Source organism: Microtus pennsylvanicus, chromosome 7 (genome assembly GCF_037038515.1).
Source record: "Microtus pennsylvanicus isolate mMicPen1 chromosome 7, mMicPen1.hap1, whole genome shotgun sequence".
Lineage (NCBI taxonomy): Eukaryota > Metazoa > Chordata > Mammalia > Rodentia > Cricetidae > Microtus > Microtus pennsylvanicus.
Window position 1 is genome coordinate 23,378,467 of NC_134585.1, and position 16,764 is coordinate 23,395,230.

Here is a 16,764-nt window from a genome sequence, read left to right on the forward strand (position 1 = left end):
GTGTAACCTGGGTTAAAAGCCCAGGAGAGTTAAGGACTGGGGCTACAGACCCTGCTAAGCTCAGATATCTCAGGGGAGATATACAATCCCAGCCATGAACCTTGACCTTAATTTCTCGCGTCATGTGGGACTGTGAAATTCATTAGGGCCTGACGGGTGGAGTGATGGAGATGTCAGGCAGGCAATCGGGTGGGTATTTAATCCGTCAGATGTGAGGCTTGCCATTTAGCTAGCCAACGAGAGAATGTACAATCGATATGTTCATTAGCGACAACATGTGTTGGCCCAATCAGCACCCGCCAATGACAGCAGGCACAGGGGCACATCATCCATGCGGCAAATCACCTTGGAGAGAGGGCAGTCCCTGTCCCCCACCATCCAGGTACCCTTCTGCACCTTCTGACTAGTCTAAAAGCTGCCAGTCACCTGTACGGCCCCGTAGAGGTGGGGGCAGGGCTGTGGATGATTCAGGGAGGAGACCCTGGTGAGCAAGCTGTAGCGCTGGGGAGGCTACTCCAGGGGGTTGATTGGACTGTCTTTTCTCTTCTATCCCATCTCCTGGGTACATGCAGTCCCTCTTAACTCAGCTTCAGATGTGTGTCTGTCCCCACACCTCTCCTCTACCACATAATCCCAGCTTGATAACAGCCGTAGAGAGGTCCAAGTCCTTCTGATTACAGAAGCCTCGCCCTCCCCAGCCAGTCCCCCTCCGTGTCCCCAGGAAAGTGGCTTTCTGCGTTCCGTTTGCTTTGCTTGGTGATCAGATGTGATTGAAAAGAAAGAAAAAAGAAAAGAAGTCACTCAGTCGCATCATCTTCAAACCTAAGTGCATAAAGGAAGGTCCTACAGAGGGACTGAAAGGGGCTTTCTCGATTCTTCTTCCTCCTCTTCCTTCTCCCTTTTCTTCTTCTTCTCCACGTGTATGTGAAAGCCAGACAGATCAGGGCTCAGCTCTTGCTCTTTCTGGTTGCTGGTTGTAGAACCCTGAGGCACATTGTAGCTGTGGGACCTATGAAAGCAGCGAGAGCGTGCTGCCGTGCCCCCATCCCCCCTGAGGGCTCTGTCCTAGGTCAACCTCCCCCCAGAAGCCACACTGGAAACAAACCTGGAGGGCAGGTGACTTGCTTGTCAGAAGACCCAGAGAAGTGGCTCCCGGCACCTACAAGTGCCCCAGGAACAAGAGCATAATCATTCTGGGAAATTAGGGCGTGGAAGCCACGCTCTATCCCAGCTCAGGGACCAGGAGAGCTGAGCCACAGAAAGTGAGGGCGTCTTCTGAAGAGGTGACTTCCTGTCATCCTAGCATTCTCTAAACAAAAGCCCACAGACAGAGAGGCAAAGAGGCAGACAGGTCCTCGGATAAAGTAGTACCGGGGATTCAGAGATGAGCTCAGAGCCATGTTTAGTGGCTCTGTGGCTTCTGATGCCATTGGACACTTAGAAGATGTCTTATGGACACATGGGATGGGATGTGGTGCCTCAGGGACCTCCTCTGGGAAGTGTCCATTAGTGCAGTTCTTGGACTCTGTACCCTTGACCCTGCCACTCAGCATAAGAGCAGATTCCTGGAAACTGTGGTACTGATGTCACCAGTGATGTGATGGAGACGAGGGTGTCCTGGGATTGACCCTGTGCAGGGCTGTTGCCCTCTGCCTGTGGTCATGGAGGCTCACTGAGAAGTCCTAAGTCATGCTGGGCATTGGGCCTTGTCTCAAGGAGTCTGTGTCTGATGCTGGGTCTCTGGGAGGCTTGTCTGACCACTGGTTCCACCTGGGTGGCTCTGGAGCCCAGCTCTGCCACCAAGTGATTGCAGTCTTACCTGTGGCCTTCAGCAGGCAGGTCTCAGGAACTAGCCAGCCTTCCTCCTTAGCTCCTGTCAAAGTATATGGGTAGCAGGGCAATCCTTCCAGAGGCTTCCTGTGTGGAGTCTCTTCTAATCTCTAGAACCCAGACAATCCTAACCTCCACCTCTATCTGCATCGGTCCTTCTTGCTCTTCCGAGTGTATCTCACAAGGACACTTGTCATTGGATTTAAAAACCACTATGACATCATCCTTAACTTAGTTACACCTGCCAAAGTCATTTTTCCGACATCACGTGCCCCTGGGGTAAGGACATGGACATGTCTTGAGGGGCAACCCATTGACATATTTCATCCTCCTCAATCGTGACTTACAGATAGCAAAATGGACAATTGGATAATACGTTATACCAAGGACATTGGGGCTGGCCACGGGATCTAGTAGATCTTCCAAAGCAGGCTTTTCATAGCTTCTCCCCATGCCCCACCCCTACCCTCTCCATCCATCTCACCCCAACCCCATCTTGCACTATCTATTCCAGGACCATGGCCTCTTCAGCTAGGCTTACCTCAGCCTCCCTGAAATGCCTTCCCCACCCTTCAAGGACCACTCATTCCCGCAGGATCTTACCCCACCCCTCTTTGCCCATGCTGTCCTTGAACTTCTAACCTCCAGCCATGGTGGGTCTGTTCTCTTGCCTGTGTGAGGACTATACCCCCAGTTGCATGGGAAGAGTCTAGACTGCCTCTAGTTCTTTCCAGTGTCCTCTCTTGTCCTGTGTAGCTGCGGCTCTGGTGATCAGGCAGGTTCATGTTGAACTGTGGCTGGGAAGGCTGAGCTGCTAGACCAGCAAGACCAGAGCAATAGACACCCCAGACAGGACTAGAAAGAGCCCCTTCCTGACACAGTGAGGGAAACTGAGGCACGGGACAGGGAGTGACTCCTCTGAGTGAGATGAGACCTCTGATAGTTCAAGTTCAAATTCTGGCTCTGTCCCTGCAGTCCACTGACCGTAACGTGTCTCTCCGGGCCTCAGTCACTCACCTGAAACACAGATGTGATAATGGGGAGAAAATGAGAAACAGGCTCACTTGAGTGTGCCTAACACATAAACAGTCCACCATCTATTGTCTAAAACTATAATCGCTGAGAGTATTTTTAGAAGTAGATGGGCTGGGGAAATGCCTTGAAAATGTGAGGGCCTGGGCTGGGATCCCTAGTACCCCCACAGAAAAAGCCACGTGACCCTAGTGCTGCTGCAGGGGAGGTAGGGAGGATTCTTGTGTCTCTCTAGGCAGCCAGCCAGCCTCGCCGATCTGGCAAGTCCTCGTGAGAAACCTCGTCTCAAGGGTGGGAAACGTTCCTGAGTGACAACACTCAAGGTGGCCCTCCATCCTCCACACACGTGCACACACATGCACATACTTGCACACACATGCACACAATACAGAAATAAAATGACGCTGCAGGCTGTGTCTTTGTTATTGTCCAGCCTGCTGCCTCTTGTAATGTACTCGACAAACCTATTTTTCTTTCTTAAAAAAAAAAACACGTGCAAAAATGATGAAATTCCTTATGCAAACCTTTGGTGTCCGCCCTATAGCAGAATCTCAACAGCACTGTGTGACTTCAGTGCCTTGCTTAATCTTTCTGAGCCTCACTTGCCTCATCTATAAGGTGAGAACCACGTTGGCTGAGCCTGAGTGTCAACATGTCTGCACTACTCAGAGCAGCACTGGGACCCTTAAGGACTGATTGGGATGGAGCGCTGCTCTGGCAGGCAGCCGCCACCAGCAGAGGTTTTCATCTGGGACCCCTTACCTTATAGGGGTGATGTCAAGTTGTTAAAGACAAGTGTCCCTTACCTTATAGGGGGTGATGTCAAGTTGTTAAAGACAAGTGTCCCATACAGCACCAGGCCCACATACTTGGTTATTCCTCTGCCTTTGAGCCTCTGCCCCCACTCCCCCGCCACAAACAAGAGTCCCTGGGGATCGCCAGGCAGCAGGCATACTGTGCTCCTGTCCCCCTGACAGCCTTTGACACAGCATAATTGCTTCCCCCACGGCAACTCCTTTAAGTTCAGAGCTGCTGGCCAGAGCAATTTGCTCCCCATCAATTTTTATTTCCGGATTTTAAAATAAAGGGAAATAAAGCAACGAGCACCGCTACCCAAGAACAACACCACATCTACAATAGACAAGTCAGCCCAGTGCCTCGAGAGCATCCTGCTAGCCTCCCTTCTAGCCTGCAGGACCAACATCTTGATAATCCAGCAGGGTGGGCACCGTGTCTCCTTCACCTTGACCCAGCTTCTGTTGTGCATGCAGCCCAGGTATCCGGGAGGTTGGGCTGAGGATGTTCACCCGGAGCACCTGTGTAGAGGATACAGAAAGTATGCTGAGACCTGGGGTGGGAAGTGGTAGGGATGAAGCTTGGCTGCCTGGTGTATGCAAAGTCCTCGGTTCAGTCCCCAGCACTACATACGCCAAATGTGGCTGTACATGCCTGTAAGCCCAACTCTCAAGGAGTTGAGGCCGGAGGATCAGAAGTTCAAGGTCACTCTTGGCTGCGTAGCAAGTTTGGGGCCAGCCTGGATTACATAAGACAGACTGTAAAATAAGACAGAACAAACAAACAAACAAACATCAATGTCCACTTTACTTGGAAAGTGGTCCCTGTGTGCCAGATACAGCAGAAAATACCCTCCATCAATTGCCTTCATTGATCCACCGCAGCCCCACGATAGCAGCCCCACTGCTCTTGTCCCTAGTTCACAGATAAGGAAACCTGGGCTCAGAGTGGATGTTATGATGGGGGCTTCTCCTTCTCACCTCCCTTTTCTTATCTTCCTATGATGTCTCCATGCTCCCTCCTCTCCCCTCCTCCTCCTGCTGGCTCACCCCTCCTCCTCAGCAGCATGCCCTGTTCCAGACTTCCTACAGACTCAGCCCAGACCAAGCACCAGAGACTCCCTTGAGTATGTCTCTTTCCTCTTCGCCCACAGCCTGCCTGCCATTTTTTTCCCCTGTAACCTGTGATCAGCCCCTGGTTCCACTGCTCCCTGGACCACCCATCATCTGATCCCTCCGAGTCCTAACACTCCCCAGAGCCACGATCAGTAGCTCTTCTCCAATGATTATGGCCACCCCCACCCCCGGGAGGCACTCAGAGTAGCAACATCCTGCCAACCTTGACCCCTGCTCACCACATGGCCACTGTGGCCTCATCTTCAATCCCACTTCAGTTGAATGGAGATAGAAATTTCCCAATGTATTTACATTACTCTGGAAACACGAAGAGCCTAGATGTCCCGGGCTATAACTTCCCACCTAGAATGGTTATCTGCAGCCCTGGTGGGAGGGAGTTGAGCACATTGAAAGCTCTATGCTCTCGGGCCCCATCGGTGGAGCTTCCTCCCACCGATGCCAGCCTCTCTAGCCCCCACTCCCAATTTCTCGGCAGAGCCCCTCCACTCGCACTTGGTTGGAGGGGCTGCTGCAAGGGCCCGGTTGATGATGAATGTGAAAAGGATGACGGCGCAGCACCGGGGCTCGGTGGAGCTGTTTAAAAATGCATTCTGCCATGTAAATTTCTGCCCCATCAATCCTTATGACATGTCACACATTGCTGTTGTTTCCTGAACAAATTGTGCCTGGTGCCCTTCTCTGCAGCTCTGTGCACGGGAGCAGAACTGCCCTCGACGCCTGCTAAGTTGCCAGGACCCGGTGCTGCCTGTGAGGTAGCTCGGCAGCTGGGCCTGCCGTGCTTCAGAGCGGAAGGCCCGGCACACACGTGCAGGGAGTCCGGATGTGCATGCGTGACCAGAGTGCAGGTGTTGCGTGAGGAGCCACTGCGCATGTGCCTACAGGCCTGCTGGGAGAGATGTCCAGGTGGCTGGGAGAGGTGGGGAGAGGACCACAGGGGCTGGCGGGGAGCACTTGAGGCTGAAGAGGAGGGTATGGATGATCTGTGTGTTTCTGTGTTAGCAACCTGGGAGCTCTGCCTGCCTGCACCAGACAGAAAAGGAAATTTCTGGAAGTGTATATAAGGGAAAGTCAGGTTACTGGGAAGTAGGTCTATTCGGGACTCAGGGTGGAGGAGAGAGAAAGAGGGTATAGGTGCATATAAAGACTTGGGGAGATGCAGAAAGGGAAAGGGTATAGTGAGGGACAGCTTTTAGTCTCCCTAAAGGGTTTGGGGAGTTAGTTGACTTGGCTACAGATGAGAGGTCTGTCCCAACAGGAAAAGAGTCAGATAGCCAAGTCCAGCATCCAGGAAGAGTGGGGCTGTGTTTGGAAGGAGGTCCAGAGAAAGCCCATTTAGAGTGATGTGAGCAGGGGGAGTCAGTGGGGTTTAAGGCTCAGAAATAGCAGACAAACATGAACAAGGCCAAGTTAATGGCGCACAGGGAGGTATAGGAACACTGTGCAGGGCTGTGTGAGGAGACAGTGGCAGGACATTTGCCTCAGAGCAGCCTAGAGGAAGGGGGTGAAAAAGGTTCATCACGAAGACTAGGTGGGTAAGAAGGCATTTTCAGGGAGCTCGAGGACCTGGGAATCCCTCTAGGATGCTGGGCCTGATATGAATGCTGGACCCACAGACACAGGGAGGCCTGAATAGGGAGAATTAGGTAGGTCAGAGGTTACCTGTTTTCACTAGGGTGCTCTAACCCTCAACAGAAATGTCAGGATAGAGACTACACCACACCAACCTTCCCTTCAAGTGGGCCGAAGACAACCATACAGACAAAGCCCAGACTTGGACAGAGCTGGGAACCTTCTTTGGTAGGCAGTAGAAGGCCCTACCTGAGGGGATGAATCTTGGAAGAGCCGAACCCATGCTAGCTTAGCTAGCTCCTCTCAGTCAAAGCTGAAGGGACACTGGAGCGGGGACAGAGCTGCTGAGACGGGAGGAGAGCCCTGCCTGTAGGGACCCCCTGGCTCCTTTAGACCCGGAGCACCGAGACCCCCACCCTCTATTTTCAGGAGAACCAGGAAGGCACATGGTTAGAAACTCAGGCTTCAGCTATCTGGTTCATATTCCTGCACATGGCGGTGTGACCTTGGATAAGTTAGTTGACCTCACAGAGCCCTATTTCTCTATAGAATGGGGGGTCCCACAGAGCTATTGGGAAGATGGGATAAAAGCATGGAAAATATTTGTAAAATTTGTGGCCTTTAGTGAAATGCTCACGAAAAAAAAAACCCACAAGGTGTACCGCCCCTCCCATTGAAGTACTGAGTAGAGACCGGCATTTCTGACCAATCTGGGGACCATCCCCCGCCCCTCCAGACTCCCCCACTCACCTTGTCTTAACCTTTGGAAATTTCTCCCCATGTGTATTTATTTTTTTTCCTTTTCGTCCACAGCAGAAAATTACACTTGTGCTGGCATTGTCCATCAGGAAAATAAGCACCGTGGGCACAATCATGCAGCTCAAATGCCGAATGCGCTCTGCCAGAAAAGCTGTGCAGGACAAGGTTGAGGAGATGCCTCCGAAACCAGGCATCTAGGCACCCCAGCCACGACTCTGCCCCCCTAGGGAAGGCATGTGGGACAGGTGCTGACCACAGAGCAGGTGCTAAGCCCAGGGCAGGTGCTAAACCCATGGCAGGTGCTGGCCGCGAGGTGCTGACTGTGGGGGTAGACGCTGGTCAAGGAGACATGAATGGGCCATAGCGACAGTTGCTTTGCCCTGGAAGCAGGTACTGACCGTGGAGACAGATAGTGACCCACCTTAATTCCTTCCAGTCTGTGGAAAGCCTGGTGGGAAGGCAAAGATGTTCTGAGTCTCCAGGTCTGGGTGCCCTGCTACGCACAGCCAATAGCTGTCTTGTAGACACCAGGCACCTTACCACAGGCCCTTCTGTCGCTCAGTTCAGCCTCTCCAGGCTTCTTTCCCATCTAGAGCTCACTCTCTGCCATATCTCCTCATGGCTCCAGACCCTGTGTTCCACTATCTAGCTAGTTCTTTCTCAGGCATCTAACTCCGTATTCCTATCATAAGCCACCTTTCAAAGAGGACTTAACACTTTGGTTCCAGGTACAGCATCTGGCACCTTGGAAAAGCTAGAAAGAATTTACTGAGTAGTGAGGGTAGGAGGGAGGGAGGGCAGTTGCTATAGGTGCCTCCAGGTAAGCCAGCCATCCTCCATCTGCCCTTCATATCCACTGTGCTCTGTCTGCCTCGCCAGGCTGTGACCAGTTGGTCTTTAGAAGTAGCCAGAGTCTGAGGTGCTTCATGAACCCCAGGTTGCCCCTACTCAAGCCCCATGGCTCCTCACTGGCCACAGGAGCATCTGCTTGTGGCACAGAAGCCCAACATGCTAACGCTTTGGCTAGAAATGGGATTTCGCTCCGTTGGCAAAGACTGAGTCCATGTGTGATGCCACAGGTATCAGCAAGCTCGATCCGAGCTTGTTCACCAGGAAGGAAGTGGGGACACATGAATGATGTTCAGGTCCCCAGACTGTGCCATTCATTCCAAGAGAGATGTGACCAAGGACTCTTGGCCACGACCAGCAAATGTTCAGAGTTCTCTAAGGGAAGGGGCATATGGGGTGGGTCCTGATGGGTAGAACAGAGTTTTAAATGAAAGGGCGGAGTCATGAACAATGAGAAGAGTTCAGGGTGCATCAGGGAAGGTGTGGCTACAGGAACAAAGGCCAGCTGGGCTGTGGCTGTTCTAGACATCAGGATATTGGTCTGGATTAGCTCATCAAGTAACAAGGAGCCATTGAGGGTTTTTTGTTTTGTTTTGTTTTTATCAGAAAAGGACACTTATTTTTTTTTAAGATCATTTATTTGTGTGTGTGTGTGTGTGTGTGTGTGTGTGTGTGTGTGTGTGTGTGTGTATTATATGTGTACAGGTGCCTACAGATATTAGAAGATGGCATCAGGCTCCCTGGAACTGGGGTTATAGGCCATTGTGAGCTGCCTGATGTGGGTGTTGGAATCCAAACTCAGGTCCTCTAGAAGAGCCTCTGTTGCTTACGTGGAACTCAAAGTCTTTTACCATGAAGTGAAGTCATACATTTTGTCAAAGTGCTAGCATATTGGACTTCTGCTCCGTCAGTATACAAAGCAGTGGGCAGTCAGTCGCCAGTGAAACCATGCTGATTGCTCAGCAGCAAGCTCCATGAAGCACTTGCTAGTGCTCTTAACTGCTGAGCCATCTCTCTAGTGCCTGTGGAGAGCGGTCATTTTGGCCATCGGATTTATGTCTTGCCCCTACAGCCCTTCAAGAACCTTGACGGCTGGTAAAATGTACTAGTATGTCTCTGTCCATATGTGAGTGTCAACCCAGCATCCAGTGAGGACAAGATGGGATGGTGGCCTTGACACAAGTACTGGAGACTTGTTGAGGTGTTCACCTGGAGACCAGGGTTGCCTGGGCAGCTAGGTCAATCTGAGACACCTGTGCGGCCAACTATACCACCTTCACATCATCCCCGAAGTCACCTACCTGACCCAGAGGCCACAGGAGTCTCCTGCAGGACATCTGTGTAGTCGTTTCTAAACTGTGGCAGGAAAGAGGGTGCTTGTATCTGGAGAGGATTATATTTTCTATCTACAGGCCTTTGGTCACGTCCTGAGGTGAGCCATGGCCTGTCTGTCACTTGTTCTGGCCATAAACTTCAGAGAGCTGCTGTGGGCAAGTCTGGGGAAGAGGGTAACTTACTGGGTGCTCGAGCAGTCAGAGCTAGGCGGGGTAGAGGCTGTACTGGGTGGCAGATGGGCAGTAGAGAGCTGGATGTCCAGCCCTGAGGACATTGTTTTGGGGCCCCTAAAGACTCGCACATAAACTGCTGAGACAGGAAAAACCGCTGAGCTCCCGTAGTCCAGCATCTTCTCTCTGGAGTTTGGGTCTAGAACAGTTGAGGCCCAGGGGAGTCTAGTGGTGAGACTGGGGATCAGCTGAGATCATCTTAATGTAGACGCTGGCCTCTTGCCCTAAGGCATACCCTCCCTTCCCTGTGTGTGCTGGACTCGGCATAGCTTCCAAAGAGCCTGGTTGGTCCCTGGGGTCCTCTCACAGCCTGCTCAGGCCACCAAGGCTGACAAGGGAACATTTGTGGGCCCTCTGGGGTCACCATCTAATAATTGTGTGAAATATGTAGGCCCAGGACCAAGTACATCTGTCAGTCTGTCCTCGCCCTGCATCAGGGGTACCCAGGCTAAAAGGGGCTGCAGGTTAAAGCATTAACCAAGGTTGGGTTCAAGGAGAGCAAGAGCGGGTAAGACAGGCCAGAGAAGAACCCTAAGCTTGACCCTATATATATAGGCAGCACAGCCTATGCCGACCTTGGAGTTGTCTGTGGCCCAGCCTGAACTGGAGGTGGCTGCATAAACTAGACAGGCTGGAAACCCCTCCCCTCCCCACCTTGTAAGGCACAGAGTTCTTGACCTCACCTTGGCTTCATATAGTCGAGAAATAAAAGTTGGCTGATACCTTGGTCCTGGCCTACATATTTCACACAATTATTAGATGCTGACTCCAAAGGGCCCACAAATGTTCCCTTGTCAGCCTTGGTGGCCTGAGCAGGCTGTGAGAGGACCCCAGGGACCAACCAGGCTCTTTGGAAGCTATGCCGAGTCCAGCACACACAGGGAAGGGAGGGTATGCCTTAGGGCAAGAGGCCAGTGTCTACATTAAGATGATCTCAGCTGATCCCCAGAGTCTCACCCTAGACTCCCCTGGGCCTCAACTGTTCTAGACCCAAACTTCAAAGAGAAGATGCTGGACTATGGGAGCTCAGCGATTTTTCCCGTCTCAACAGTTTATGTGCAAGTCTTTAGGAGCCCCAAAACAATGAAGGGCACAGACCTTCTTTCAAGGCAGGGATATGTGTGTGTGTATGTGGCTGCTGGGTCGCTTTACCCTTCTCCTCTGTGAATGACTCCCCTCCCTTCAAGTGCCTTTTAAATCCTTCTGTATTAGTCGGGGGAACAGAACCAATAGAATGAATATGTACTGAAGGCCAAATTATTAGATTGGATTACATGACAAGGTCTGGGGAGTTCAACAGCGGCTGTTGTACATGGTGAAGCCGAGAACCCAGAGGCTGCTCATTCTACAAGGCTGGGCGCCTCAGCAGTCCCACCTAGCTCTGACAGTCTAGAGGATTCCTGAAGAGCTGCTGGTTTTCAGTCTACTTGGAAGCCCGAAGAGACTGGGTTCTGATATCAGTGAAGGAACCACAGCCACCACCAACAGCAACAATAGCAGTAGTGTTTAAAGTAGAGGAACTTCCCTTTAAGAGTGAAGGCAAACAGGCCAAGTTGAAGCTTCTTCCTCTTCCAGCTCCTTTTGTGTGGAGTACCTCCCACACCTATCACGTGTCTTCCCACTTCAAATAACCCGCTCAAGAAAATCCCTCTCCTGTGTGCCTAGCAGCTTGTCTTTTATTTGATCCCAGATCCAGTCATGCTGACAAACATGATTGACCATCTTTCCTTCCTCCTTCCCTCTTTCTTCAAGTTTCCCGCCCCATATTCCTTTTCTTGCTAGATGGCGCCCATTCCCTTCTTGGCACCAGGGAACACATGCCCTTTCTGTGTACCAGGCACTGAGCCAGCCAGAGCCCAGCAGGTGGAGGCCCCACTCTGCCATATCACCAACCCTCTTCTCAAACAGAGGAGGATGCTGTTTGGTTCCCCAGGGGCCATCTTGTGCCTCTACCCACTCCGGCCCCCACCAAAGGACTCCATGACGTGGTATCAGTTTTTCCTCAGATACAGAAACGGTGCTGGCATCTGGTGATACCCTGGATGCTGCATTGCCCCTGGGACTTAGGAATGGAGGGCATGAAGTTTTCCCCTCCTTTCTCCACCTCTGGAAGGGAAGAACAAAGGTTTCACCAGGAGCGCTGCGGTCGCCTCATCCCTGGAACACCCTTTCCTTCTGGAACAGTGCTCCTCTGGGGTTAGAGGACTCCACTCAGCAGCCAAGGGCATGGGATACAAAGTGAGCTTTGTTTCAAGCTGTGATACCTGAGTAAACGATGGACTTTTGTGGTGCCTCAGTTTCCCCATCTGTCATTTGGGTTTGGTATAAGAATGACATCTCTGTGTGGGGGCGGCACTAAGTCTCCAGTGGTCATGAGGAGTGGCTCGGGCAGGGGAGGCCCTGGGGAGTCAGTGTCTGCTTCTGTATTAACTAGGCACAGCATATACACTGAGGAGCTTAACCCGGCTCTGAACCTGGCTGGGATCACAGTGGAGGATGGGGGTGGGGGTAGCAGCTGTCTGCACACAGACTCTAGGACCATTGCTGTGAAAACTGGGCGCAGGAGGCAGTGCCCTGAAAACAGGCAGCCCAGAGCCCTCAGAAATGGCATCTTTATGAATAGCCACATTTTCTGGTTAACTAAGGTCTTAATTCTCTGGGTATAAACATATTTTTCATTTCATTCATTTGGGATAGAAATATATTATTCATCTATCTGCCTTCCGGAACTGGATATACCAAGCACACATTAGCTTCTCATGAAAATTCAGGTTTATTATAAAGAACATAGAATTTAATACATTTCATAGAATCTGGGAGCTTTTAAAAAAGAACCTCAGAAAATATTGAGCGGAGGGGCATTAAAACGTATTTTTAGCTACCGTCTCTATTCACATACCATCTTGGAGAGAAGCCTGAGAATAAAGCCGGTGTAAGTGAGCCCCAAGGTCAGCCCAGCCAACTGGTACCTGGGGGCAGGCCACAGCTCACCAGCTCCAAAGCATTCGCCTAGGAAGGGGCCAGAGTTCAGGTCGAGGACAGTGCCTACCCATGGGGAGGACCTGCTGAATCTGCGAGGCAGAAGAGAGGAGGAGGGGAGAGGGAAGGAGAAGCTGGACGGCATCTTCAGATTGCAGCCGTGTCCAGGGTAAAACAGAAGCCAATGACCCCAGCCGCCAAAGCCTTCTAGAAGGACTGTGCTCCCCCATGTGCCTTGACAAGTCGCCTGTGGCCAGGGACCCCCTTGCTGAACAGCACAGGCTCTGGGCAATTTGCCTGGGCCACAGGAGGCACATGGACGGGACACGGGTGGCCTGGGCCCTTTCCTGGCATGTCACTCACCATCTCCCCTTTTACCACTGCAGGCAACCGACAATGATGTGGGCACCTTTGGGGAAGTCAACTACTTCTTCAGTGATGACCCTGACAGGTGAGTTCCTGCCCCGGCCTCTTGACAGCAAGCTTCTGATGACCCATAGAGTCCAGCAAACTGCCCTGTGCCCAGGGAGCTCCGAGAATCTGAACCCTAGAACAGTGGTTCTAAACCTTCCTAACACTGCGACCTTTCGATACAGCTCCTCATGCTATGGTGACCCCCCAACCATAAAATTATGTTTGCTTCTACTTCATAACTGTAAATTTGATATTGGTATAAATGGTAGCATAAATATCTGATATCTGACCCCCAAAGGGGTCGCGACCCACAGGTTGAGAACCACTGCTCTAAAGCGAGATTGTTTGTCTGGTTCTAGCTGGAATCAGCTTGCTAAGCTCCTAAGCTCTCTGGTACAGGGTCTCTCTGTAAATAGCTTTGGGAGTGGAGAAGCAGGCATCTATGAGGCCCAGAAGTTTGAACACTGCTCCTCCTGCCACCAGAGGCCACAGAGGACATTTGAGGCCCCACTGTGCACCAGATTCTCTGTCAAACACTCACCATGCATTGGCCTTAGTCCTGGATCGTCCTTTGTCACTAATAGGGAGTTCAGTCCTCAGAACTCTCCTCACTTCCATCGGACAGGAAATCACAGCTCCAGGAGGCTGGGTGACTTACAAAAATTCACATAGCTGGTAGGCAACAGGGCTAGGCCTCTATACATGGCCTCTACTGCCAGGCCACATGGCCACTACCAGGAGGGTGACTCTTGGCATACAGCAGCTCCAAGATGGACCACATGTCTCTGTGCTTCCCTGCACATGGCGGTAATGCAGTCCTTCATCTAGACCTGGTCTGCCTCTTGCCATCAGTTTATCAGAGGCCGGGGAGACCTGCCAATTGAACATGTTCAAAGGCCTAGTTGAAGCCACAGGGCAGGTCCGCTGCTGAAAATGAGCAGCCTAGGGCTGGGGTGACACCTCAGTCAGGAAGGTACTTACCATGCAAGTATGGGGATCTGAGTTCGATCCTCGGTACGGAACCCATGTGAAAAAGCCAGATATGTATGGTGGTACATGCTTGTAATCCCAGAGGAGGGAGAGACAGGAGGATGCCCTGTGGGGCTCACAGACCAGATAGCCTGAGCTCTGGGTCAGTGAGAGACCCTGTCACAAAAAAACAAAGTGGAGCCCTTCCATACACATGTGTAAACAAGTACACTTGCACACACGCTATTATACATACACACCACACCACACACACACAGAGAGAGAGAAGAGAGAGAGAGAGAGAGAGAGAGAGAGAGAGAGAGAGAGAGAGAGAGAGAGAGAAGTCACATGTATTTGGAAGCCCAACCAAGTGAGGCAGTCTGGCTGTGAACTAGCATTAACAGCCCAGACAGTCTATGGATGATCAAGGAGAAACTGGGACCCTATTAGGTGTCACTGGCATTGCCAGACACTCTGTGACAGAGGCCCCAACACTAGGTAGACGTATAGCAGTGGCTGGATGCACAGGGCAGCATCTCTCTCAGGAGCCCAGTGGTCATGGGACCTGGTCATCCTGACTCTCTCCTCTCTTTCCATCTCTGGACCCAGGGTTTCCCAAGCACCCTTCCAGGCGTGAATGCTGGCAGCTGCTGGACAGGCAGCGCATACACACGGTCCTGGTAGCTCATGTGGATTTCTAACGGGCACCCCTAAAGGCGATAGCTGGAGGATTTGTCTCACTGGCCCTCATGATCCCTAGAACACTCCTACCAGCCTCTTCCCAAAGGCTTGATCCCTCCAGCAAATGACAGTATCAGCTCCAAAAGAGGACCCAGCACCCTTCTCCAACTATCAGACAGCAGAATTTGTGTCCCCAGTTCTCTATTATCTAAACACACCCAGTGGGCAAAGCTCCCCCTCACAGAGAGGGGCCTGTCACCTAGTCCTTGGCCCCCACTGGAGCTCACCACAACGTGCTTTAATCCTGGCCTCCTCTGCATCCTCTCCCTCCTCCCTCCCTGACACAGATTCTCACTGGACAAGGACACGGGGCTCATCGTGCTCATAGCTCGGCTGGACTACGAACTTATCCAGCGCTTCACCTTGACTGTCATCGCCCGGGATGGAGGTGGTGAGGAGACCACAGGCCGGGTCCGGATCAATGTGCTAGATGTCAATGACAATGTGCCCACCTTCCAGAAGGATGCCTACGTGGGTGCCCTGAGGGAGAATGAGCCCTCTGTCACGCAGCTGGTGCGGCTCAGGGTAAGGCCTGGGAGCCCTGCGCTTGTTATCTCCTTCTGAGTTCTTGCAGGTGGTACCAGACTCCCATCTACATGCCTGGAGCTCCTCTGAGCATCACCTCCTGCCCCTAGAGACCCAGAAGGGACGCATTCAGCGTGTTTGCCTCAACCCAGATGTCAGGCCATTTAGCCTAAAGACACCCGCCGTGCCCCTTTCGAGGCCATAGGGTGGGGTGTCAGTCCCGTTGCAAGACCACCATAAGTGTGGTAAGATGGCTCAGTAGGAAAGGGCCTGACATCAAATATGAGGACCTGAGTTCAGTCCTTAATGTCCCTGTCAAAACTGACTCACACCTGCGATCCCAGTGCGGAGGAGGGGAGACAGGAAGATCCATGTTAGCCAGTTGGCAAGGTCCAGTTTCAGTGAGAGAGAGACCCTCACTGGGAGATGGTGGCACACGCCTTTAATTCTAGCATTCAGGAGGCAGAGGCAGGCAGATCTCTGTGAGTTTGAGGTCAGCTTGGTCTACAGAGTGAGCCCCAGGACAGCCAGGATAGTTACACAGAGAAACTCTGTCTTAAAAAATTGAGGAGGTGGTGGGGAGAGAGAGAGACCCTCTCTCAAAAGATAAGGCAAAAAAAAAACAGTGAAAAAGACATGTGATGTCAACCTCTGGCGTCCACACACACTCACACAGGTGCACATGTATCTGCACACATGCGCACACACATACTTGAGAATGTACACACACACACACACATAAAGTAGCCACAGAAACCACAAAAGGAGAAGCAGGGGAGAGATGGGCAGGGAAGGCACAGCCTGTGGGGAGAGAGCAGGGCCCACCTGAAATGAGGCTCTGTTCTGCCTAAGTCCCCTGCAGCAAGTCCCTAATGCACAGCAGTGATCTCTAACCAGAGACTTCATGTCCCCTCATGGTTTCCCCATCCTCAGAGCCAAAGTGACAGGACCCAGGCTCTCTCCTTGGAGCTTGTTTCTGAAACAAACGGTGGTGAAGGCAAGGGTGGAGAGTGGGCACGGGTGCACAAAAGATATGAGCCACCTAGCCTGCCATGATTTCCCCAAAGTCCCCACCCTTCCCTTTGACTCGGCCCTAGGTACAGCTAGCATGCTGGAAAGCCCTGAAGGCTCTCTAGAGTCAGAGACACTCTAGAAAGAGGTCCCCACAGTCAAAGGAAGAAGGATCCCTGGTCCCTTTCTGAACATTTGCTTCCCTTCTTACTTACAAGCAACATGCATTTAATAGGAACCGACTGTGCAGCATGCTGCTGCACTCAAGAGCCAGAGGACCCTGTACACATAGGCCCACGGACTAATTGCAAGCAGCAATTATAAGAACTTACAGTGGGCGTGAGAGCGCTAGCAGAATACCCAAGGATCCCAGTCTCTTAATCTGTTTTCTGTTGCTGGAGCGCAGTAGCAGAGGCTGCATACTTTATAAAGGAAGCAAAGTGCTGTGTGTGCCCATCAATTTGACCTCGGCCTAAGCCGAGGCTCCCTCACAATGTTGTAGACAACATCGTGAGTGGATCAGGCGAGGAAGCTCACACAGCTAGATAGGAAGCAGTACAGATTCAAGGTCAGGCATGCTTTTTCTATAG

The 16,764-nt window shown here is 51.8% G+C and overlaps 1 protein-coding gene across 1 annotated transcript in view; it reads left to right on the forward strand.

Annotated features, from left to right (window-relative positions):
* The window catches only part of LOC142853975 (cadherin-23-like), a 246,940-nt gene that overhangs the window by 179,578 nt on the left and 50,598 nt on the right, over positions 1–16,764 (forward strand). Inside the window, exons 14-15 of the mRNA XM_075979128.1 lie at positions 12,901–12,965; positions 14,926–15,163. Of these exons, the coding sequence (XP_075835243.1) occupies positions 12,901–12,965; positions 14,926–15,163 (303 nt within the window). The remainder of the gene's footprint in view (positions 1–12,900; positions 12,966–14,925; positions 15,164–16,764) is intronic.